General features: G+C 36.5%; 1 protein-coding gene across 1 annotated transcript in view; it reads right to left on the bottom strand.

Annotated features, from left to right (window-relative positions):
* Tenm1 (teneurin transmembrane protein 1) overlaps window positions 1-27,756 on the bottom strand; it is a 519,119-nt gene that overhangs the window by 14,982 nt on the left and 476,381 nt on the right. The window contains exons 21-22 of the mRNA XM_059251544.1: window positions 15,946-15,966; window positions 10,439-10,671 (exon numbers count right to left, since the gene is read on the bottom strand). Coding sequence (XP_059107527.1) covers window positions 10,439-10,671; window positions 15,946-15,966 — 254 coding nt within the window. The remainder of the gene's footprint in view (window positions 1-10,438; window positions 10,672-15,945; window positions 15,967-27,756) is intronic.

Genomic DNA, 27,756 nt, shown 5'->3' on the forward strand with positions numbered 1-27,756 from the left:
GGTGTGGTTGGACTTGCAACAATGTGCTAAACTGGCTGACTGTTAGAGGATTGTGTTTATGGGAAAGAAGCCTGGAGGTTTCTCCTCACACCTTTCCCTACAGTTCAAACTTTCAAGCAATAGAGACTTATTAACATTTATATTTTTCAAGACCATTAGGCTTACCTAGATTGATGATTAGATTATGGATTACTTAAAATTTTTGTTCTCTATAATACTTTTTAGAAATATATGTAATTAAACATTTTTACTATCAGGCTGGTAGGATTGCAATGTTTTTTTTAAAACATTTATTCTTTGGATTATGGTGTGACACCTTCATCGGGTGTTCTTTCAAATGCTCAGATGAGAATAACACATTGTCAACTTTTTATAGTGTGATATTCTTTCCTGAAGAGCTGTCATCCATGAAAACCAAGACCCGTGTCTCCAGGGATCAGGGTATAGGACAGGATAGTGTATGTGTGTGTTAAAATTATGTGTGTGTGTGTGTGTGTGTGTGTGTGTTGCATTTTACTCAATAACTAATTAATTAAAATATAATACTTTGTGTTCTTGTGACTTATAAAATAGAGTAAAATTCTGTTATTTTGTGGTGCTGTAGCTGGACCCTGAAGCTCTGTACATGCAAAGAAAAGGTGCTACATCTCCATCCCTACTCAGAAGCTTAAAGAGAATAAAATCAAAATGACGTACAATTCCTTGTGTAGCAGTGATCATAGATATTTAGACATGCTTCCTTCCAAGCTTTTCCAGTCATAGGTACACAGTGAATTCCCACCTTTGCAGATTTAGCAGCACATACTCAATGCTACTTCGTGTTCTGAACTTTTCATTGGATGTTATTTTGTATTTTCATTACGCCTCAGAGGTTAGTAAGGCATGGGGACATATGAGAAAATAAACAGCCTTTAGATGTGGACAGTAAGGGGACACACACATTCTATAGAAATATTTAAAATGATAAATAATACAAATAGTAGGTCTGTTTTTCTTTTCTATCACAATTTGCTAGAAATTCTGAAGAATATCGGTGAGAAAATACTCTGCTCATGATACCGTTCTCCTTTAGTGTACTGAAGGAGGTACTACTGTAAAGCATAACTACTGAATGCTTATCTGTTTCTGATTGGGGTGAAGGAAGAGGAAAAAAAAAGTTAGCTTTCTATCCAGGGGAGACAAACTGTGGGCTGCACAAGAGGAGCCATCTAACCATCCCCCATTTTACCAGTTTGTGCCTTGCACAGATAACTTGTAAAAACCCGCTTTTCTTTGATTTAAAACCAAAACGGCAGCTGTCTTTCTTGTATGTGCCATCTGTAATCCTTGGATGAAGTGGCCCCAAAATGCAATCAATTGTTCAATTAAAAAAATAAAAATAAGCTTTATGACTCCATATTCAGATGTGATTTAGCCCATGGTGATGTTAAAGTCACACATTTTGAAAGATGTCTTGGTTGACTTTATGTTGTTGGAGTTTTACTCTGTATGCCTGCTCATTTATTTAGTATTTCTAGAGGATTAATGAAGCTAAAACCATCTGATGATTGCTTTCTCTGCTACTGAGTTAAGATTTCAGATTACCTGGAATGTTAGTGTACTGTAGACAGAAGATTCCTCCAGAAATCACCAAGCTGTGCTAGACTCATAAGAAAATGACTTTCTATTTATTTGATTTCATGCTCAACCCCATACATTTGGCAAACGTGGAATTACAGGGTCATCTTGTACTGATCTTGGAAGAATACAGGGCTATGATCAAAGTTTTAACTCTAATACTTTTCATGTTTTAAAGCCTTAAAAACAAATACTTTACATGGAAGGAAATGCCCTAATTAACATCTGAAGAATTTGTACATTTAAACATCTTACCCTGCTGGAGAAGATAGATAAAGCAAACTTACTACCTTCTGCTGAAGAGAAACTGTATTTAGAAGGAACTTGCTATTCTCATAAAACTTTTAATAGGAAGAAGTGAATCAAATTCCTTAATTACCATTTTATGGTTGGTAAAAGGGCAAATTACATGCCATCCATTTCTAAACTTCTAAATGTCTCTGGTGCTTTTAATTAAAGCTGCCACCTAGAAACTACTAAAGCAATTTTACGCAATTAGTTATTTATAGGTTACCATAATACACCACTCAAAATATGATTTAAATGATTTGCAGCCTGTTAGTGTGTGATCTCTGTCATTATTTTATTTTTTGGCCAGGGAGTTTTCTTTGAAATCAGTTGAGGTGATTCTTAAGTGGACAGATGGGAAATGTATGACACTGAGGGGCTGTGTGATAAAGAAGTAAAATTAGTTTGTTATTCCCTAAACAATACAACATAACAACCATTTACATGGCATTTGGTATTAGATATTGTAAGATGTTGTAAGATATTATGGTATTAGATATTGTAAGTAAGTTAGAGATGATTTAAGGGATGAGAAAGAATGTGCATAGATCACATGCAAATACTTTTATATATTTTTAAATATTTATATATATATTTAAATACTTTATATAAGAGACTTGAACATCTTCCACTGATACCAATGAATGATTTTATTTCATTGTTATTCCTCTACCTTTCTCCACTTTCCTGTTATTCTACCAGGTATCTAGCATCAGGCTTTTCCATGTTGCCTTGAGTACACTATCTGCTGTCTTTGGTGATCTTTTCTATTTAAACATATCCATATTCCAGACCCTCAAGGTTCCTATGAAGTGTTTTAATGATGAAGTAATGTGCTGCTGTCCCAGACCATTCCCTTCTCTAGACATTAAGTTCACATCTGAACAGAATTTTTGCAGAATGAATTTTATGGTGAATAAAAGGGGAATTTATTTTGGTTACAGGTGACTTGTGGGGCACTACCTAACACAAATGAGAACCAGAACTTAGTCAAATCACACAAAACAGCTGTATCATAATCTATCTTGACGCTTGATTCTCTTGTGCCCCCATCCTTTTCTAGGATACAGAGCAAACCTCTTTCCAAAGTCACCTATCCAGTGTTCTGGCAGCTACTGTAATCAATATTAGTAACAACACAACAACACTGATCAGAACTATATAGGTAATATTTACTCTGTACACACTCCATTCTTAGATATTTCATTAGGCAGCTTTTTTATTAGGTGCTTTTATATTTTATTTTCTTATGTGTTTTATTAAACAGATCAATTGTGCTTTCACTTTAAGGATGAGGAAGCTGTAGCTCAGAAAAGTTAGACAACTTTCCCAAGAGTGAAGGATCTGGGATTCGTATCTAGTTCAGTTTGATTCTAGAATCTGGGTGGTTATCAGTATATCTGACCTCTAAAATATTATAATGTTCACAGAATCTGATAAATGTGTGGCAGTTAAAATAAATGTGGAAGGTATCATTTACTAAAGCTTCCATGGCTTTATAAAACATGAACTCTTAAACAGAGAGTTCAAGCACAGATGATATGAAAAAGGCAGTCTGTCTTCCTTGTCTTCTTTTTTCTTACAACAGCTTATGCCTTTTGAATTGTAACAGAAAAGTCAGAAAAGTCCTCAAGTTACAGCTGCTCACACAAATTAAGGTTCTATTCTTTTGGTCATTGTTAGCAGACACATTAGAGCAAGTGTGTACAGAAACCGGTTAAGCCCTTGTTCTGGTCAGATAATAGGTATGGAATATCCTCTGCAGTAGCTCTGTAAATTCTAAGACACTAAGAACTTAGTTTATAAAAGAATTTCTATACATTTTTAGTGGCTGAATGATATTTCTTTATGTGTGCCACATGCTATCAAATTACTGTTTAATTATTAGGTTTATAGATTTTCACCAATGAACAACATTGAAGAATACCATGTGGCTAAAAAAGATCACAGTATTATTGAGGGGTTCAAAAAGTATTTTGCCTAAAGTTTAAGACTGTCAAACACATTTTTTGTAAGCTGCTTGTAATTTTAACAAGGATATTGGATTTAAAAAAAATTGCATGGGAAGAACCTTGCAAGCCCGCTGGGAATTTGGCCACAGGTGACTGACTGTTGATATTACCTAGAAAGAAGATTTTATTTAAGTGATTCCCTCAAATCCTTCTTACCCCAATGGCTGATTTTAATTCTTTCATATTTAGCAGAAAAGATCTATTTCTTTGAAAGTCCTGAGATTCATGACTCTTGTACCTCTTATCCTCATTCCGATCTTAGGGCTATGTCTTTGTTCTCCCTCCTACTCCCATTTTATTTAAAAATATTTTTCATACAACGTATTTTGATCTGATTTTTCCCCTTCCTCAACTTCTCCCAGACCCCCCCCCACCTTCTCACCCATCCTACTTTATGTTCTCTCTCAAAACACACAAACAAAAACTCCCAGCAAGACCAAAACGACCTAAACCGTACAAAATGAAACAAAAAGACCACAACAACCCTTGTGAAGTCCCTTTTGTGTTGGTCTGGAGTGTGGTTGACATACCCAGTGGCATACCATTAGAGAAAACTGATTTCTCCTCTCCCAGCAGGTATCAGCTGTAAATAGTTTCCTGGTTAAGAGTGGTATTTTGCATCTACTTTCCCTTCTCAGTGCTGGGATTTTGTCTAGTTTGAATAGTCTCTGTGAGTTCATACGGGCATCGGTCCTGTTGTTCTCCCCCTTATTCAAGGCCATTCATGTTTCATATCTTTTTTTTCCAGACAGGGTTCCTCTGTGTAGCTCTGGCTGTCCTGGAATTCCCTCTGTAGATCAGGTTGGCTTTGGACTCAGAGATCTTCCTGCTTCTCTTTCCTGAGAGCTGGGATTAAAGGCGTGTGCCACCACTGCTGGACTCAAATCTTTTGACTATAGGATAAGATTGTAACTTCTTACTCCCTCCCTTGTTTCTGCTATTACCCTGAAATATTTTTTAACTATAAAATACTGATTATTTTTAAGAGTCCTAAATACAGCGTTTGTTTTATGAATGCTGTGGTTTGTCTGTAATTTTATTCAGGAATATCCTTCTTATATCTCCAAATTGTTGTCACCAAGAAGCTATATAATATACGAAAGGAATGTAGAAAAATCATTACTGCCCTCACTGCACTGGAGAACCAAAATAATTTCCTGTTTCTTTACTATGCTCTCTTCCTTATAGATACCACTGATGCTAACAAGAATCACTAATTCTTGTCTTATCATCTTTTCATTAATCACAAATACAGCATTTGGGAATAGTATGCAGATGCCCAAGGATAGAGTAGAGTTTAGGAATGTTCCTTGGCTAGATTTAGGAAGGGACAAAAATGATTGTCTCTAGATTTTAGATTATTCAGATTTCATAATTTCCCATAAAGTTAAAAGGAATCATGCAGCTAGTGACATGAATATCGTAAAGCCACCTTTTAAAGGTGTAAAGACTTAAGAATTATTTCTCTTCCATGGAAAAACTGTTAGAACTCAAATGGATATTGCCTAAGGCCTGCTGGCTTCTGAGGTCAATTTACTTAAAGACACACTTGAAAATAGAGATATAATCTGTGGTGAGGTCTAAGAAAAACGTATTAATACATTGATTAATTTTAGCCTGTCCTGTCAATCCTTCACCCTTTGTATCTACTTTGAAAAACATAAGTGCTTTCAGCTTGTCACAAATTTTGTTTTATAACCTCACCTAGTAACATTTCACATTCTTCTTAAGTACTTGGTCATCTATAACATGACTCATTAGTTTGAGTTCTCTGTAGAATTAAAGAAAGTTGCAGTAAAAATAATAAATGGAACCTAAGTTTCAACGACATCATCCGTGCATGTTTTAAAAGCATCTTTCAAAGTCAATTCAAACTCATATACAATGCTAGGGAATGGTGCTCCTTTAAGTTCCTTGCTAAAGCCGCTGAAGTATTGATGAGTAAAATGAGAAATGTTTCTTTTTATTGGAATTCAAATCAAAGTATATCACATTGGAAGAGATAAAGGTTTCTTCCCAGGAGAAGAACCCAGGGACTACCATATGAAATTCTATTTGAGGATGCTCCCATTTTTCCTTCAAACAAAATTTGTAGTTACTACTGCAGTCAGGACATTTAATAAAATGAAGGTTTCCTGCCTTGGTCCCATAAGGAAAATTTGGTGAACTTCCTTCCTAGCTGCAGAATCTTCCAAAGAGAAGTGACAAGGTTTCCTGGAGATTTATTTGAATAATTACATTTACAGACTATGTAAATGCTATATAGGGCACTATCAGTACACACTTAGTTTGGAAAAAAATCAGAGAAAATATTGTAATAGGAAAAGGAAACTTGACTGTAAACTACTTGTCTTATAAAGATCTTTTTCCTGCTGGGCACATGTCACTAGATGACAAAGTACTTTCCAAAATTCATATCCTCTACAGAGATCCTGAATTTTAGTCCAAAGGTATGGAGTGTGGGATAGTGCTATTCTAGGTTTCTGTATTTTTCATAGAAGATGTTTTATAAATGAGGTTAACTTGGTTTGAATTCTGGATCATTACCTGTATACCATGTGATCCTGCGTAAATCTCTTGCCCTACCAGAGTTTCTGTTTCCTCTTGTACAATGGGGATCATAGCACTGTACAAACAAGTGTGTTACTGTGAAGATCAGAGACAGTGTGTGGAAAACGTCAACTAGACTGTAGGCACTCGGCATGCTATAGTAATGCTTACTGTAATCCGTTAGAATCTAAAAGGAGACCATCCTGAGCTCTTCAACTTACATCTGAGAAATTTCATGATCCTGTGTTAAAATTCATGCTGTCTCAAAAATAGTTAATGTAGTTATTGCCTATTTTAGTGTTGAGGAAAAGGAAACCATGGTAAGGGGTAGTGACTTTTATAGCCATTCAAGGAAAATATGGACATTATATGGATAAATCAAGAAAATTCAGGCTCTCTAGTTTGGAGTTCTCAATTGGCTGCCATTTCTCACAAACACAAACAAATGAACAAAACAAAGTGAAATGCAATACATCTTCTGATTTCTGAACTTCAACTGGTAGGCTTTGGATGGGATTTGATAATTTACTCCAACTTTAGGACGAAGGATCAAAAAACACATATTTCAGCTCACCTTTAGAATAGGTTCAGAAAATTAATGAACTGCCTTGCTGACCAACATTTCTTAGCCTTACCTTGAGCATTTAAGGACATGTTGGAAAGTCTACCTAAAACTGCTATATGTTGCTTGTTACAGTCTTAGCGCAGTGGTTCTCAACCTTCCTAATGCTGTGACCCTTTAATACAGTTCGTGTTGTGGTGATCTTCAAGCATAAAATTATTTCATTGCTTCATTATAACTGTAATTTTGCTACTGTTAAGAATTATAATGTGAGGGCTGGGCAGTGGTAGCGCACGCCTTTAATCCCAGCACTCTGGAGGCAGAGGCAGGCAGAGCTCTGTGAGTTCAAGGCCAGCCTGGTCTACAAAGCGAGTTCCAGGAAAGGCGCAAAGCTACACAGAGAAACCCTGTCTCGAAAAAAAAAAAAAAAAAGAATTGTAATATCTGATATGCAAACTCTATGGGGGGTTGCGACCCACATGTTGAGAACTTCTGTCTTAGAGCAAGTTTTCTTTCCTAACTTAGAAATGGTACTCTCCAGATGTACATTTCCATTTTATACTGATCTACAGCTTTTCTATATGAGCTTATATGTAAGGGGAGAAAAATCAAGCCTTTACTTAAAGCAATCCATTTAACAGTTGCTGTCTTCCAAAGGAGTGGCAAGAAGGAGCTGGTGCGCATGACAGACAGTTGTAAAGCAAAACTACAAACAAATTGCACTTTCTTGAGAGACAAAGAATCTGCAGGAAAACCTCAAAGATGAAATTACCAATTAGTCATACTCTTTTCTCAATTTGCACACTGTAATTTAATAACTTCTTGCATGAATTTTCCTTCTACAGAAGTCTATGAAATTGCCCTATAGCATTCCATATAACTCTCACTTCTGATTCATTGAGAAAGGCGAGTGCTGTCTAGGTGCAGGATAGAGACAGGAGTTGCAGCTGGGCACTTGAGATTTTCACCAGTATGTTCAAGGTGTCTGATGTGTGTATTGAGGTCCTATAATCTGAGTGATTTTAAAAATCACTAACTGGTATCAAACATTGTTTCCACTGTCAAAAAAGATGTGGTACATACCTACACAATATAACATGACTTTCACTTCTTTAAGTATTCTAGTTCACTCATTGGATCTGGACAAGTATTGAAAACATCAGCTTCAGGAACAGTATGTGAAAGTTGTTCAGATGAATTCAGACAATCAGCTGTCTGTCTGAGCCTGGTATACTCAGGGCTGCTTTAAAAGAGTATTAGACTATGGTAAAGGCCACTTGTGTAAAGAAAGATGAATAAATCAAGATGAAAGAAAACACACTACCAGATATGACAAGAGGAAAAACTAAGTTTGATATTAGCTTTAATAGATGCATAAATTTTGGCACTCTAATTACTGATACTTCAAGAGTTCTGGCAAATCCTGCTCATCAGGGCTCTTATTGCCACTTTCCAAGCAGAAAAACTATCCCGAACAAATTCTTTGCTTTATTTGGAAAAGCAAAAATAGTCGTTCTCTATGTGGCAGGTTGAATGTGGTAGGTGAGATGAGTGGTTTTCAGACTAGCAGCAACTCAGGAGGATGTCAATTTCAGGCACAATACAAGCCTGATTCCTCCTTGTATCTTATGCAGAAATCTTTATAATACCCACAAGAGTTTTAAATCTGTATAAAATGTAAGACCCATCCTGATATATTTTCTTGAAAGATGAGCTGATTATGTGTTGCACCTGAGTTATTCATTTACTCTTTGAATATTTATTGTGGGCCCACTATGTGGATGCAATAGGAGTTGGCACAGAGAAGAAGAAACACTCTACTATAATTCTTGGGAGATTTAAATTCCCTTAGGGAATACCTGGCATAAGTAAGAGTTATTTAATTGATCAATTATAAAGTAAACACATTTGATGGATTTTACATCATGCTCAGAATTAGTAGGGGGATGGGTAATGTTATAAAATATTAGATGTATTTTCACTTTGCAATGTTTTATAGAAAAATATTTCTATTCATGAAGGCGCTGGGAAGCAAAAGAAGGCAAATATATAATCCAGTGTTAACTGAATAGTGTAGACTGTTTAAGAAATTCAGGTTTAATGGGCTGGGGTTGGCCAGGAGGGCTTTAATAGAGACACAGCAGTTGAAGAACCTGAAGACTTTAAACTATCATAGTAGTTGGAATTTAATTCCAGTATGGCAAATGTCAAATGGTTATAGAATAACCTCTTAATATTTGAAATAGTAAGTGGCTTTCTAACAAATTAAATACATTGGCCTCACAGTATTTATTGACATGGAAAGATACTTATACTAACATTAAAGAATGACAATATATACTATGAATCTACTCTTAGAGAATTAAAACATATGTTACACATGAAAAAATTCTAAAAGAATAAATACTATATTAATGGCGATTTTCTATATGTGGTAAGTGTATGCTGATTTTAATTAAAAACATTCTCATTCTTCCTTTTGTATTTTTCTCAAACAAAGGTGTATTATGTTTAATACTTAATACTGGCTTTATGAAATCCAATGAAATGAATACTTTTAAAAACTCACGAAAATAAATATGCACACATGCATGCATAAAAACCTGGGAGAAAGAACAAAGAAGAATGTCTGAAAAATTAAGCAGATGAGATAGATGATATATGATGACAGATCATCCGTAACTTTAGTAGTCTAAGGTGGACATATGATCGAATACTGTAAAATTATGAAGTTAATTGGGAGACAAAGACTTGTTCATTAAATTCCAGGCAATTGAGGTAAAGGTTGGCCCTACAAGATAGGGAAGTGAGTTTTAAAATAAGGTTAAGCTCCCACTAAAGGCAAAATAATTAGAATCTTTTATCCTAGAGTTGATGTAAGTAAAAATAGCTTAAAAATAATCTAGAAACTTTAAAAGAAGAAAGGTTCATTAATGGTTGTTAAGCAAAAGATAGGGAGTGAGATAGTCAGCATTTTTGATAGTGGTAGAAGAAGTTGGGAACAGATCTCATTAGAGCCAGTGCAGGCCACAGAGCAGAAGCAGGGGACTGGAGGCTCTAGGCTGGGACCAGTTAACTCTTTAAGTGCTGGATTGTGTGGAATTCTCAGAAAACAACACCCAGGACAGGTTAGGGATCCTGAAAGGCATTTCAATGGCTCTGGGTAATAGTTATTTGTTAACCACAATAAAAGCATATCAATCTTTTGATAACAATTATGATCACACTAAGGTATATCATCTAAAATTTTGTCTTGATGTACCTGCCTTCTGTGATAGACTCTGGAAAAGCTGTCTACAAGAGGCAGAATGTGGAGATAGATAGAGTACAGTATGACAATAGCTTTCAGATTCAGTGAAGTCCAATAAAACCTGTAGTCAACTGAAAAATGGAGTTTTGTTCATTTTACCTCGAGGGCTGTTCAATGACGCTTCTGAGGCTTTCCCGCCATCTCCGCAATGACTCTGGTCAAAGGGAAGGCACTGATCACCTGTTCCCGCCACCACCTCAAAATTCTTAGACAGATCTTTTGTTTCCACAAGAGATTTCAGTTTGTAGACTTTTCGAGTATTGGTGTCTGATAGGTAGAGTGATTCAGACATAGGGTCCATAGCCAGATAGTACTTGTGTGCAGGGCTTGTGCTAGGAAAGAGGAAAAAATAAGTTATTAAAAGCAATTTGCTTAACAACTACCCCAGGAGTCTTTCTTTTTGTCACAAATGGAAAAATATTTTAATAGATGAAAGAATTTATGTGTCTTCCTGCTTATGTACCAAGCAAGGGTCTAGACATGTAATTTTTTTTCTATTAATGGGTCGAGGCATGAGAGAATCCAGTGCATCCAGCTAACCTATGATGCTGCTGACATTTTGATACTGTCCATTTAGAGTAGAAAGAAACAAAAATAGAAATACCCCAGGAGATAGTTGTCTTATTCCATTATCCAATTACCAGCTGGATGATGGCTTGTTTCACTGTTACTTCAAACTCACCAAATTTAACACAACCATTCTTTTTCACTTCCTTTCCCATCTCTCATAAACTTACTCTTCTTTTGGACTTTTTGCCTTCCTTAGGGACACTGCCATGTTCCTAGGTGCCTGTTGTTGATTATAAAGAATGTTTCAAGCTAGAGGACTGTTTATCTTGGAGGGCTCTGTCAGAGATACACTGTTAAATTTTCAAACTCCTCCTTTGAACTGACCAACATTTCTCTAACACACTTTTCCTTCTGTCAGACACTGATGAAGTTTCACATTTCTCAGGTAGAATCATGGCATTCTAGTTTTGTTGTTGTTGTTGCCGTGATAAATACCACGAGCAAAGCACATCTGGGGAAGAATGGGTTTATTACCACTTATAGGTTAGAGTCCACCATTTAGTGAAGACAAGGTGGGAATTCAAGGCAGGAAACTGGCAGCAGGAACTGAATCAAAGACCATGGAAGAATGCTGCTTACTGGCTTGCTTCCCCTGAATTACTAGGTCTGACTTCTTATACTACTCAGGATGACCTGCCCAGGGTTGAGACTGCCCATAGTGGGCTGGGCCCACCCACATTAATCAGTAATCACGACAATGCCCCACAGATATCCTCACAGACCAATCTGATGGAGACAGTTTCTCAGTTGAGGTTACCTCTACCCAAGTGACTATAGTTTGTGTCGTGTTGGCAAAAATTAACCAGCATACATAGTCACATGGTTGTGTACATAAATTCACCTTTGCTGTCTGTCACATAGAAGGTGTTGTTGAAGTTGTGTCCATTTTATCCATAGTGTCTTCATAATTATTCTGAACAGTCACTCCCATAGTTAGAGATGTTCTAAAATTTTTTCATGCAGTGAAAAAATTTACTTCATCTTTTCTCACATGTTTTTAGTGTCTTTAACCAGGTAGCTTCTCATGAAGGAAGCTTTCCCTAAACATCTGCATTGGATTATTTGCATAATGCTTAGGGAGAATATATACAAATTAAATGACTTGTTTAGGTATCAGTGTCCCCCAGTCTAATAAACTTGAGAATTAAGCAGGAGATATTCCATTTTCTGTTTATTTCTCATATGTTTAGTGCTAAGAACTCTGCTTAGTACCTACTTGTCTATGCTAGAAGCAAGATGTCATTCTTTTCCAACTCCTTTCTACAATTTCTCACACGTATGGAACATCATGTTCTTGTTTCTTTCTACCTTCTAAATTCTTCTCCAGTATGTTCCCTTTATCTCTGCTGTCATTAGTCCAAATGTACATCCTCTCTTACTTGAGCATTCATTGATGCCATTTGTATGTTGTGCGTTTATTTCTTAATCCATTAAAATATATCTTCTAAGTACCTGAAATGTGCTCAAGAATTGTGCTACGGTATAAAGACCAACTTGTGTATAAGATACAATAATTTTCTTCATGAAACTCAACAGGTTTGTCACGTAGACTGATAAGTAAGCAAGGCATGACTCTCACAAGTCAAGTATTAGTATAGAAAATGTGAGAAGGGAGAGAAATGATCAGAGAAGAGGGATTAATGATGTAGGAACATTTATCACACTGTGTTAGTATTTTTTAATTATTGACTGAAGTCTATGCTTTATTTAGATTCCCTTAGTTTGTTATTCATTATTATTTTTATTAGTCTAAGATCATATTTCCATTCTAAGACAAGAAGTTACATTTAGTCATCATATATTCTTAGGCTCTTCTGGCCATGACATTTTCTTGGACTTTTCTTGCTTTGATGACCCTAACAGTTGTAAGACTACTCTACAGGGTACCCCTTTAGCGGAATTTGTCCAATATTTTTCTCAGATAGGAATTGTAGAGATTTGGTAGAAAAGTGTCATTTTGATCAAATGACACCTAGGTTGTAAACAATCAACAAAATTTATCACTGATAGGCTTGACCTCAATCTTCCAGCAGAGCCATTTTTCCTTACTACAAAAAACATTCCATGTTGTCCTTCCTGAAGGGAAGTAACTATCCATAGACATGACTTAAGGTATCAGGAATTACATCCCACCCACTTGAGAATGGAGCATCATATAAATTATAATTTTTAGATGGGTGGTTTATCTTTTGAATTTATTTAAGAAAGGTATGAGTTTTTATACTAGTATGGGCTCCATAGATATTTATTTTATGCTTGCAGCAAATGAAATTTAATGCTATTTTATGTTGTGTACGTTGTCCCAGTTGCTACCACTAAGAAATCTTTTTGTTGGATTATATGCATCTTTGTCATGCATCCATAAATGTTTATTATTATGATTATGATGATGATGTTAAGACTTAATTACTTCTGGCACTGCAAGATTGTTCTATACTCATCTTAAATCTTCCCTTCCCTTATACCACATCCAGCCATTTCTCGAAGAACAATGGCTCCTATTACTTGGGAATGGGATTAAAAAGCAAAAATGGATTGATGGTTCTAAGAACTATGTTTGCATGTACTTCTCTTCCCAAATATATTGTGAGCTGTTTGCAGAGAAAGATTATATCCATCTCTCTGTCCTTAATGTCAAATAGTGCCTGAAAAGGTCAATGTTCACTCACTAAGTGCTGAACTAGAACTGGACTGTATGATGTAAAAGTAAGGCACAAAAAGAGTTCAGGCTTTGGGTACTTGGCCAAAATGGAGTGGAAAGTGCTGTCAGGAGAATGAGATCTTTTAAGGATTGACATTCTCTTAATTGCAATTGCTGTCTAAGCATATTTATGTATATTAATAATTATAAAGTTGGCAAATGGTAACTTGAAACTTAGTTTATAGTTTTATATAAGAAGAAAATTGGATTCAATTAGAATAGTTGATTTTTTTCTACTTACCTTCTTTGAGTAAGACAAGTCAGTAGATTCCAGGGATTTCTTCAACCCTGGAACCACCATGGCAGGTGCTGTACATAAATTGTAAAGGACACCACCAGATTCTAAAATTGATTCGGCAGCTTTACCAGCAAAGCATCTCTGTAGCAAAGACTTCTCAAATAGGTGGTTGAGTAAAACTTTTTATGTGTTTAGTTCATTTTTTACTTTCAAAATAATATTTCTCCAACATATATAGATTTTCCTAGAGTAAAGGATGGGTTGCAACCTTTCCTGGAAATAACCTTTAATACTTAGGTAGCCAATTCATGCAGTTTCAAATGAGCCAGATTAATCATGCTTTGCTTAGGTAGGGTCCATGGGCTATTTTTCCAAGAGAAATGTTATTCGCACAAAAGTACTTTGGAATGCATTACATTCATTCATTATTGAATATCTCCAATGTGCCTGTAAGCTAAGTTAGAATTAGTATTCACCTCAAATTTCAGCTGGGGAAACCCAGAAACATAAGGGGCTTGCCCAAGGTCACTAACAGTTCTGTGCCCTTACTAAGATTAGATTAGATCACATATGACTGTGTATGTGAAATGCCAACAGAACACTCTTGATCTGAAAGTGGAAAAGACAACCAGTGTTCTAATTTTTTCATGAGTAACTTGTCGTATTTGGTCATCAAGGCTGTTCTTCAACTTTGTGAACTGGCTTTTAGAAAAGGGAATAATCCAACATACCAAATTCAAATTTGATTAATGTTATTTTCTTGACAGAAATATACCCTGTATTGATATGCAATTTCTTACCATTTCACACCATTTCTCAAATACACTTCTGCTCCATTGACAGTGTTTTCTTTGTGCTTTCTGAAAATATGCAAACTTGCAGCACTACATTCCTATTTGCTTCACTCGTCATGACTAAATGTATATCGGTTTGTCAGATGTGAGGATTTCTTTTTGCAATCTAGCTGTTAGACCTACTGTGTCACCTTCTGGTTAGTTTTATACTCAAGCCATTGACGTTCAAGTTAACAGTGATCACTTCATTCATACCACTTAAAATCACATAGATTGTTATAATTATTAATATGCAATAGCTTACCAGTAAGCAAAATGGCAGTCAACTGAATTTGCTTAAAGAATTAGCTATGCCAAAGTTGCAAGGCTGATTTTGTGCATCAGCATTTGGGAAGAGGCATCTCCCAAATACAATCCACATTCCAAACCCTACTAGTGCTATTCTGATGACAGTTGGCACTTGGGAATGGACAAATTCAATTTTCTCCTTTGAAATTTCAGAAATTTTGAACAGTTATGACAAGGCTAATGCATAAATGAGTAGAAATCCTCCTCACTAATTTCAGTGCTACATGGCATTGTCAGTAAATGGTCAATTTGGAGCTTTTCAATTACTTCCTTTGGTGAAAGGAAATAGAACCCATTTAGTTATATCAAAGGAAAAAGACGTTATTAAAGAAAGTTATCAAAGCCAGGCAGTGGTAGTATATGCCTTTATTCCCAGCACTCAGGAGGCAGAGGTGGGTGGATCTTTCTGAGTTCGAGGCCAGCCTGATCTACTGAGCAAGTTCCAGGACAGGCTCCAAAGCTACACAGGGAAACCCTGTCTGGAAAAATAAAAAAAAGTTATCAAATGCAAAAAAGCAACTCTCAGTTAAAAAAAGGGAAGAACATTATGGTTACTGTCTTGTAATATAATTGACAGCTATATTTTTGAGTCTTGGGAGAAAAATATTTGCAACTTAAAAACACTAAACTGATTTGAACTTATGGACTTATTTGTGATATCACCTTAGGGAAACATAATGAGACTTTTGGCCTTACTTTCTCCTAATATACTGAACTGTCATTTCTCGTTTATCTTATTTTCTTTTCTGAGGGTTCTTTTCCTCCACTAAATTCCTACTGAATGTACTGACCTTCTTTTTTTGGAATATACTTACCTGCACATAATTTCCAAATTCACTTTTATACTATTTCTTTAACTTTATTTAAGAAGCAAACATTCCCTATTTGCACATTATTCAAGGGTGGTTTCTTAGGTAAGAGGGTCATTAGGCCACTTCCTGTGTTATTTGCTTACCTATGTCTGGTATCTCTGTTTCTATGGTGCACAAGGTATCCACGAGTAGCAAGTAAAAACAAATAGAGAGTCATCAGTATCATTCAACAAGAGAAATCTCAGCAGACACATCCATTCCTGACTCAGCTTGTGGCAATTAGAGAGACTACACTGGGATCATTTAGTCAGTGGGAAGCCAAAGTTGACTCACTCCTTCCATGGTTCTCCTTATAAGATGGTGTCAAGGTGGTTACATGTCTTGCTTTGATGGGTAGGTAAAGCTCTAAGACAATAAAAAAAGCTTCTTCCTGGCCATATGAATCAGGACTATTGGATTCTAGCCCATGTGCAGTATTCTGAAAGCTCTCCTTTGTCCTACTAAACTAGAATTCTGACACAGGGAAGTAGTGATTGGGGATTTTTATTTTTAATAAATTCAGCTGGCAATTCTGATGCAGAGTTAAGATTGGACTTGTAGCTGAAAAATCAGCTGCTGCAAAGGAACATTCTAAATTTTAGTTGTATATCTCTGACTACTATACAGAAATAGAAAACCATTGCATCTTCCTATGAAGGTATGTATTGGCCACGCACCCCCACCCTCAACTCTAAGCCAGTTATTGGACATCAGGGATAAGGTAGAGACATCTGTGTGCATAGTCATTGACAATATTTTAAAAAGGTCTCTTAACTCAAAAGTATGGGAGTTTTCTCTGCATGTTACAATATTGACCTGCCTGGTAGGATGTGCCCATTGCTGGCATAGTGCTATGACAGTTATGAGGGTAACCAATTGCATTCTGATCAGATACAAGACCTGTTCCACAGGAAGGATGTCATGCCTGATAAAGTAAACTTGGTCAAAGGCCCATGACTAGGGGATCATATGTCCTAGTGGGGAACCTATGGTTGTTATGTTAAATGGTCATGTCGTCAAACTGCCTTCTAAAGATTTATGTTTATTCCACAGGATGTTCTGCTGTGAATTTTGGTTAGAGAAGGATCTTTCTGCAGTGGGTAGTAGATAATGCAAAGTACCAAGAATAAGTGACTGTTGGTGATCAGCTATGGATGAGTTATTTATACTAATCTCCCTACATCCAAGGCTTAGGGAACATCACAGAAGAATGGACAAAGAATGACAGAGCTTACGGATGAAGAGAACTGTGAAATGCAGACTTTTGACATGATGTGGCTGCTGTACACATCAACTCACAGCACCTGTGGTTACATGCACAAGACCTACACAATATCCAGCCAGACATACTTCCAGTACAAATTGGAGAGGGTCCCCTGAGGCCTAGCCTTTGACAGAAGGGCTATTTCCAGTTAATTGTTTCTGGTTGAGGGAGAGTCACTCTTTTCTGGGGACATGGTTGCTAGTGGGTTGCCCATACACCAGTGGATGGCCCCATACATATACATATATGAGCAGCACTAGTTGGACTCAGGAATTATTAACAACAACAACAAAAAAGGGGGAGCATTAAGTTGGGAGACAGGATTGTGAGCACTAGTGGAAATTGTAAGGAAGTAATGGTAGATGGGCATGACCGAAATAAACTGTATAAATGTATGAAATCTTCCAAGAATTTAAAAAATGATGACTTTCCTTTAGACCACAATAGAATGTCCTTAGCATTGAAACTGCTGCATCAAAACAGCTTCAATAAAACATCATGCCCATCAACTATTAAAGCCTTGTGTCCTTCCAGCCATCTGTGTTCCAAAGGGCAACTGGGGTGGACAAAACAGAATTGTCAGCCACAGAGAAGCAGAACACTCAGTAAGCACTTCATCTAATAGCTTCTTGACACAGGGGATTGCCTTGGATGTTTCACTGGGTGACGTGGTATGATGTTTCTCACATGAGGGGCTCAGTCTGTGTGCAGGCCTGACTTTAGGTCAAGTTTGCCTGGAAATAAAAGGCTATAATCATCTGTGAAATATAGTCATTTTAATTTGAAAATCCTTTTAAATCTGGCCCTTAGGTCACTTTGAAGACATCAAGATAATAAACCTTTTTATAAAAACCAGGAAGTGTTCTTTTTCTTTGAATGTCCAGGAAGAAGAAAAGACACAGAATTATTTTACTTGAAATTTTCTGCAAAAATGGATTCAACTCTCTTGAAAAATCATCTTTCCAAGATACTAGCCTGGCCACAGGTCACACCCCATTGGCTCTTCTGTTTCTTTGGCCCATCTCAAAAGGGTAGGTATTCTGTGAGTTGCCACAAAGGTCAACCAGTAAGGAAGTAGAGCTCTGATTAGAAACCTGGTCTCAGGCTTTGTGCCTTTTTCTTTGTCTCTTAGACATTGTTTTTGTGGTCCCTATGAGATGGCTGTTGCAACCGGGTGGGGGTGGGCTCTAATCACTGGAACAAAGTCAATTCTTCTAAAGGAGTCTAGTTGTGAAAACACTAGATGGATCTCATTAAAATGTAATTTCATCCACAACATTTTGTATTTACATGGTATAGCAAGAATCATTTGTGTGTCTACAAAGAATTTTCAAATTCTTAGGTGATGGCAAGGAGCAGAGAGGGAGATGGTTTGATTCTCTCGCAGTTGCTTCTGATCCTGCCAATAATGTCATTGTGAATTTGGAAGATGTCCCATATTATGCAGAGCAGCTTCTCTCATTAACATCTCAGAGGGAGGAAGTGAAAATGATGGAATTTATTTCTAGTGTGTGACCTTGTTCTGTCTTGGAATTACTTTTAGTTAAGGATTTAGGATTGAACTACCACCAAAGTGAACCTGCTGTCTAGCTATCAACTGACTACATACTGAGCTGCCAGTGTGTGAATTCTTCACAAGTGCTGAGACCCATCAGTGGGCATTACCACCTAGTAACTGACAGTCTCGAGCCTTGTCATGAGTTAAGAGGAGAAAAGAGTGGAGTCACAACTCCTTTGAGAGCAAGGGATATTCCTAATGAGAGGATCTGTGAATTAACCCTCGATTTTTTTCCAGGACAAAGATTATAAAACGGTCATCTACTCTTCTTTTTGGATTTAAAAGAAAAGTCTTGAGATGTGATTTTTATGCTATAAACCTACCCCTGTAAAACATACATTTCAGCAATTTCTAACACATTCAGTTATGCAACCCTTATGATTAGCCAATTCAAGACGAAATTCTGTACCTATTTGACAATTATCGTTCCTCCTCCTCTACTTTGTCCCAGGCAACCAAAAGTCTGTATTTTGTTTGTATAGATTTGCTTATTCTGTAATTTCACATAATATGATCATATTGTATTTGTACTTTTATGGCTGTCTTCTTTCATTTTTCTTGTTGTTTTTTAAGATTTTTTTTGGTGTGGTTAAAGATGGGAAATAGGGGCCAAGCCAACCTTAGAGCAGCTGTTCAGACTTAGTGTCAGGGGAGCATGAGTGTCTTGCTTGGTGATGGCTGCAACCTTCCATGCATTCTTCATTCTCTGCTTCGTTCCTTATTTCTGACCAGAAGTAACAAACTTCCTACCTTGTTCATCTTTCTGTGTTCTTCTTCTCTTGATTGTTTTGAACTCACACTTGTTTGTGACTGAATTCTTGTTTTAATTTAAAAAAAATTAAAACTTTTTATTGATTCCTTGAGGATTTCACATCATGCCTCCTGATCCCACTCATCTCCATGTCCCCTCATATCTGCTTTCTGCCCTTGCAACCTCCCCCCTAAAACAAAACAAGATTTAAAAGAAACATCAAATATGATAAACAAAGAAAAAAGGAGAAGAATCTTATCATGGAAGCTGTAGTGTGGCCCACTGAATCACACAGTTTACTCTTTAGTCCATTCAGCTTTACTTGCACGTGTTCGTTGCCACGAGTCATTGGTCTGGCTTCTGCTACACTGCTGATACTGGGCTCTCACTGGGGGCCCTCTTGGATATCCTGTTGTCCTGTGTATGACTAACTTCTTAGAGCTTGCAACTTCAACAAACGCCATCTCAGACTAACTTCTCCCATGCTCTGTCTCTGTCTCTGACTACTATCAGATCTTGTCTTATATTTTAAAGCCACTGCTAACATATGAGTTGAAACTCAGGTGGGGCATGCCCATCTATTTTATCTATAGGCAATGTTTCTGGTTTTGTAGTTCCAGTTCTGTGAACAAAATGATGGTTTGTGGCAATTTCTCAGCTATTCATAGAATTCTTCAAAGCTAAGGTTCTGTTTGATCCTTTTTAAGAGTTTCTATAAGTTTCAACACCCCTTGGCATGTTAACTACTCCTAAATAGGGTCTATACCAAGTCTCCTCCATTTCCAAGCAATGACAGGAGTCAAGTCCTATAAGTAATGAAAGAAATATTAACCAGTCACTGGAAAAGAAATGGTAAGATCTCTAGAGAAATTTTCATGTCATGTTGACATTTATCAAGTCCAAATTGCTCAAGGTACCAAGATATATTTTCTAGCCTCTTATTTTCTTTTCTCTTTCATTTTTAAGGGAAGGACAAAGTAAATACCTTGAGAATAACTGAATTTTGAAAAAAATAGAAGCATGAGGGCTTTTATAAAGAATAAATCACTTCTAGTCATGCTTAATGAGTTTTCTAATAGAACTGTAAAATTAGAAGATGAGATGTGAGCAAGGGTACATTACATATTTGAATTCGTACAAAGTACTTGGTAGGGTGTCTTCTCTTTTTACTTATATAATTATCCTTATTAGTTTTACAAAACCAAAAGTGACCCAAGGCTAGCCAAGATCAAAGGAGAAAAGAAGCAGTCATAATTGATGAGAAATAGCTGAACTTGTACATATTGGACCCGAGGAAAAGCAGCTCAGAAATCGGACAGCTGTTTTCATATTTGTGAACATCTTTCCAATAGAAGAAGGAAGTAATTTCTGTGATTCTTCAGATTCTAGAATTTGCTACTAATAAAGAGACATTTCATGAGGACAGATTTAAGTTGATCTTAAAGAAGAAATTCTTTTTTCTTCTCTCTCTTCCTATCACAAATATGTCTAAAGCTGTAGTGGAATTTTCTTGAGAGGTATTTAACTTTCTGGTTATTGAAAACAATAAGGCAAATTATAAATGAAAAAGTGTCAGGCATGTACTGGACACAATATTGTCATGGATTCTTCTAATAAACATTAAATTCACAGATCTGTGATATCACTTTTCTACTATTAAAATATGCACACACATATTTATGTACATGTATGTACCTATATATGTATATATTTTAACATGAAAAGCAAATCCACAGGGAAATCAAGACTCAAACTGTCGTAGAAATGAATATGTCTTTAAAGGTCTTCAGAAAATATAATTTTGAAACACGTGTGTTACAGAAGCTTATGTTTCACTTCTTTATTATCTTACTTGAGACTGACTGGAAGAAAGCATTAAGAATTGTATTTTTGTAGACAAAAGCTACAGGAAACTGGGAAGGGGTACTATAGACTTAAATAACAAGAAATAATGTTTCTCTTGGCATATTTGAAACAACAACAATATCATCGAACTTTTGTTTCTGGTTCTGTTCAGTCAATGAAGAATGACCAGGTCAGGGATGGGGATGGCTAGCAACCAATGAAATGAAGTGGTTATTGAGATCAGAGAAAAGAAAGCTTAGATGCAGATGGTTTGGATTGACTGGGGTAAGGTTGGAAGACTACCAGTCTTTGAATTGCCAAGTAGAATCTAAAATTACTAAATATAGTCAAGTATGGAATAAAAATATGGAAAAGTGGGAAATACAGGAGGTCATCCACTTGGGACAAGTCTTATGTCCTCATAAAATGTCATCAAACACTGAGCCAAGAATGATCCATGTGTGGATCTCTCTGTATGAGACAGAAAAGTGAATATTTTAATAAAGTTGAATTCAATTTTACAGATAAGGAGGTAGAGGACAGTGATAGAGATATGATAGGATGAAAGGGTAGATTATTGAATCCACTTTTAAAGAGTAACAACTTGTTTAAAATGTCTTATATTGCTATAGATTTTAGTTATTACAAATTTAAAGTTAATTTTGTTATACTGCATGTATATTTCTACTCTTGTTTAAGGTATTACGTTTGTGTAGCTCATTTAAAATTGTAATGTATAATTAAAAAATACAGATTAATAATTAGTCATCCATGATAATCAAACTTATAGTCATATTAGTTAAGTTTTCTAGGTATACATAGATATATTTCAGTTATGTAGGTAATCTTCAAACACTTCAAAGACCTATAGAATATAGCATTTAAAATGTTTTTAAAAGTTAGACTTTTCTGGACAGTGAGACATGTCTGCTCCTGGCAGCATCAATTACTTCAAGGGGGATGATGGGCATCAAAGACACTCCACATGGAATTTGCTTTCTTTATGGCAAAAGTTAGCCATTTGGGCAAAAAACTGCTTTTGCCTGGACTGATTGACAGTATGTTCTATAAACTGGACATACAGGACCCATAGGAAAATGACCACTGAATTTGCCAAAACAAGGTGAAATGGTCCTTCAGATTCCTGCTTCACAGAGGAGACTGCCTGACATTCTGCAGAACATAGGGAAAAGTGACCGAGAGACTAGGCCTATAGGCTGAAAAATGGATGCTCCAACATTGCAGAGGAACTTTGGGTGACTGTCCAGGTAGCCAGCTGCTGTGGATATTGCTCTGTACAAATAAACACTGATTGGCTAGTGGCCAGGAAGGAAGTATAGATGGGACTAACAGAGAGGAGAATTGAGGGAACAGGAAGAAGGAGGGAGACAGACTGCCAGCCACCACCAGGACAAGCAACATGTAAAGATGTCGGTAAGCCACGAGCCACGTGGCAAGGTATAGATTTATAGAAATAGGTTAATTTAAGATATAAGAACAGTTAGCAAGAAGCCTGACATGGCCATACAGTTTATAAGTAACATAAGCGTCTGAGTGATTATTTTATACATGGGTTGTGGGACTGTGGGGCTTGGTGGGACCCAGAGAGAAAAGCTCTCCAGCAACAAATTGCGCCCAATGGCTCGAGTTTCCACCTTAAGCCTGCGAATATTTAATAACCAATTCTAAACAGAGCCAAAACCAGGTTCCTGCTTCATGTCTCATAGGGGCAGCTAGACGCTGCAAAATGTGGGTTTGAACTACTGGCGGGTTCCTGACGTGCGCGTTTGACTGGCAGTATGGCAGGAATGAGGTGTCTGCCAGCGGCACATTACGCTGTGTGGTAGATTTAGTCTTTACTAGAAAAGAAAGAGAGGTTTCTGGGTTACACGCTACTTTGATAGAAGCATAGACCCACTATTTCTGAGAGTTGATGGCTCCCACAGCTGGCGGAAAATGTACCATCGCCATGTTGGGAAGCTGAAGTGGGTGGAGCCAGCAGCCACAGCACCGTTTCAGGCTTAGAAGGCTGCAGTTTAAAGCAATAGCTTCACAATAAGACTGATTCAGATAAAATAGTTTACAATGTATGTAAAAATGTATGTAGGCTTAAAAGAGAAAAAAGGAATATATACAGTTATATAAACAAATAGATAGTTTTTAAAAATAAAGTCTTTAAAGAAACAATAAAGGTAATAAGCTATGTAAAGATGGCTATCACACAGAGAATCTGGATTATGTTGTCTTTGATATTCGTAATTGAAGAAAAACATTTGATTATAAAAGCTGTTCAGTCATGCCAAAATGTAAATTTTAAAGGTACCTTGACTTCAAAATTTGGATATAAGGATATGTTGCTTTGGAAAAGAGTCTCTGCTTTTGTTTCCACAGAAAGCCAAAGGCTATAGATTTGTTCCATATTAAGATACATCAGGTTTGACCTGCCAAGACCCCCTGAAAGGTCTCCAATGACACCATGGCCCAGATGACCCAACATCCAGAATGGTTTCAGGCAACCGGCTCAGACGATACACCCTCATGGACTACTCCATAATCCTAAAATTTTCTTTGTGTCCCCATAAGATACAGCACCCCCCTCTAGCAGGAAGTAGTTAGAGAAGCTACACCCAAATTCCCAAATATACCAAGCTGGCTTTAGAGATGGAATTGGCTCACTCCCCCTCTGAACCCAGACATATTGCTTAAAAAAAATGGTTAAGAGATTCTTATGTCTCAAATCAGAAGAGCCCTCTGGTGTGGGGCAGAGAAAAACCAATATTTTTATTTAAAGCAAGTTGATTATAAATACAATCTCTTTCTAAAGAAAAAAAGGGGATATGATATAGATATGATAGGATGAAAGGGTAGATTAATGAACCTACTTTTAAAGAGTAACAACTTGTTTAAAGTGTTTTATATTGCTATGGATTTTAGTTTATTGATACAAGTTTAAACTTAATTTTGTTATACTATATATATATCTATATATCTATACCTATATCTATATCTTTCTTATTTGAGGTATTATGTTTATGTAACTCATTTAAAATTGTAATGGATAATTAAAAAATAGATTAATAATTAGTCATCTATAATAATCATATTTGTAGCCATGTTAGTTAAGTCTTCTAGGTATATATAGATATATTTCAGATAGATAGGTTATCTTCAAATACTTCAAAGACCTACAGAATATGGCATTTAAAATATTTTAAAAATTTAGATTTTCTGGACAGTGAGACATGTCTGCTCCTGGCAGCACCAATTACTTCAAGAAGGATGATGGGCATCGAAGACACTCCATATGGAGTTTATCTTCACCTTGGCAAAAATAGCCATTTGGGCAAGAAACTGTTCTTGCCTGGACTGCTTGATCAACTGGACATGCAGGACCCATAGGAAGGTGACCACTGAACTTTACTTGACAAAATGGTCCTTCAGGTTCCTGCTTTGCAGAGGAAACTGCCAAACATTCTACAGGACACAGAAAAAAGTGACTGAGAGACTCTAGGCCTGTGGGCTGAAAACAGATGCCCCAACTTTTCAAGACAACTTTGGATGACTGTCCAGGCTGTCAGCTGTCTCTGTCTACCCTGCAAGACTCCCGAAAGTTGCTTGCATCCTTCTCCCATTTCTCAGGTAGTATTATATCCTTCTGAGGTCTTTGATGTGGTTGAAGACTAGATACTTACAATTTTCCTTAGTTATGATAAAAGATAAGTTAGATATAAAACCTTAAACTCACAAATATAAGATAGATAGAATATCTTCTTTAATATTGTAACTGTAATTCTTGCTCGATAATTGTTTTTTATATATAATTTTACTATGTTAAAGTTAAAACCTTCCTTTTTGAAAAAGAAGAAAAGAGGAAGTGCTGTGGATATCGCTCTGTATAAATAAACACTGATTAGCCAGTGGCCAGGCAGGAAGTATAGGCGGGACTAACCGAGAGGAGAATTGAGGGAACAGGAAGAAGGAGGGAGACAGACTGCCAGCCACCGCCAGGACAAGCAACATGTAAAGATGTCGGTAAGCCACGAGCCACATGGCACGGTATAGATTTATAGAAATAGGTTAATTTAAGATATAAGAACAGTTAGCAAGAAGCCTGCCACGGCCATACAGTTTATAAGTAATATAAACGTCTGAGTGATTATTTTATACATGGGTTGTGGGACTGCGGGACTTGGTTGGACCTGGAGAGAAAAGCTCTCCAGCAACAGCCAGGTGTCTCTGTCATTTCCAGAATTTTGGAAGTTGCTTACAAAGCACTTCCTGTTTACTTAGGTAATATTTGATCCTTCTGGGGTCTTTGATGGAGTTGAAGACTAGATAGTTATAATTATAGTTTTCCTTAGTTACAATGAAAGATAAATTAGATATGAAAATTTAGACTCACAACTCCAGGATAGATGGTAGAATATTTTCTTTAATTTTTCCAAATATAAATAGACTAGATATTATAACTGTAACTCATGCTTGATAACTGTTTGTTATACATAATTTTACTACATTAAAGATAAAACTTTCCTTTTTGATTGTATAGAAAAGGGGAAGTGCTATGGAATATCTTTCTGTATGCTGTGAATATATGTTGTTCCCATTGGTTAATAAATAAACTGCTTTGGCCTATAGCAAGGCAGCTTAGAGGCAGGCAGGAAATCCAAGGAGAGAGACAGGAAAGAGAAAGGTGGGGTCTGGGGAGACGCCAGCCTGCTGCCCAAGGAATAACATGCCAGCAGTCCGGTAAGACATGGAACATGTGGTGAAACATAGATTAATAGAAATGGGTTAATTTAAGATGTAAGAGCTAGCTAGAAAGAAGCCTGACCCATAGACCATACAGTTTGTAAATAATATAAGCCTCTGTGTGTTTACTTGGGACCAAACGGCTATGGGACACAGGTAGGAGAGATTTTTTTTCCAACCACAGGACTGGGCATGACTGGAGAACCTTCCAGCTTTAGGACAAGAGTAAATTATATAATGTGTAATCTGAAAGAGTCAATATTTAGGAGGGTTCTCTGCCCTTTTCTGTAATAACCCATTCACAGCATTGCTCCTGCACTCACAATTTTGAATATAACAAAAAAAGATTGTATCAGTCTGTATTTCCAAGGAAACAAATTACTCAATGAGGTAAAATAACTGAATTAACTGATCTTAACAACAGTAACAAAACTGGCACAAAGTGAAGTTTCTGTTTAAACACAGTAGAATTCAATAAGTATTTTTGTTCTAAAGATAGGTAGGCCTCACTAAATAAATTTATTTCTTCCTAGAAAGTTTACGTCATGGAAAGTTATAGCAAATACATAAAGCCACCAATTGTATGCAGATGATTTGATTTATATATATAGGCTACTGATCAGTATAGATTTTTTTAAAAAGTAGTGTTTTTGTGAGACTCCTAATAGTGGGGAGTAGGTGTTTCTCTGACTCTTTTGTCTGATCTTGAGACTTTTTTCCTCCTATTGGTTTGCCTTGGACTTACTTTATTGTATCCTGTTTTGTTCTGTTTGGTGATTGTCTCTTGGAGGCCTGCTCTTTTCTGAAGAGGATATGGATTGCAAGTGGATCTGGTGGAGAGATGAGGTGTGTGTATGTGTGTGTGTTTTGGGGGGGGGCTAGGAAAGGAAATTATGGTTGGGATGTGTTGTATGAAAGAAGAGAATCTATTTTTAACAAAAAGTGAGTCTTATAAGAACTGCATTGGTTTCTGTGTAAATACGACAGTTAATGTGTGCTGACATGAACTGATTTGGTGGTTTGGGTTATAGTCAAATAGGGAGTTATTCCATATTATATACTTAACTATCCTGTTTCTATGATGGCCAACACTCAGAGGAGTGTTAGAATTGAGAAGAACACAAAAAATCTGTCTCCTTGAACTTAATTTAGATGGAGCTATTAACCATGACTCTATGACATGGCTTCATTATAGAAATGGTTGCTGGCAGGCTGCTGGCAGCACGGAGGTTAAAGGAGGGAAAAATATGACCTGTTAAAATATGGGAAAATTTTGGGTGGTGTATTCTTTCTGTGGAGAGAGCACTTAGCTTGAAATAGGTTCTCTGAGAAATCTGAGTCAGACAAAAACTGTTAAGAAACCCTGAAGGATCATATCTCAGAAAAGCCAAACAGAGTGATAGGCTAAGTGAGAAAACTTGAGTGTGTGACTTCACATATGTGCATGCCTCTGTACTTGAAGGTGCATGACAAGGAGTTGTGGGGTGAATACAGGAATGAAGAATAATTACAGGCTTTGGACAGTACTTTAAATGAGCAGAAATGAAATGTATTTTATGCCAGTAGAAATCACTTTGTAATTCGAGGTCAAGTTATTTTAATTTATATGTGAAATGACTTTGTGTTGAAGGCCACAGGATATTTTGTACTAAAATGTAAATTTGTGAATTGTTGAGAATCTTTAACTGTGAATTTCATCAATGAAAGGCAATTGTTCCATTTTAAATTTACCTTAGGTAAATTTA

The sequence above is a fragment of the Peromyscus eremicus genome, chromosome X (assembly GCF_949786415.1).
Source record: "Peromyscus eremicus chromosome X, PerEre_H2_v1, whole genome shotgun sequence".
Lineage (NCBI taxonomy): Eukaryota > Metazoa > Chordata > Mammalia > Rodentia > Cricetidae > Peromyscus > Peromyscus eremicus.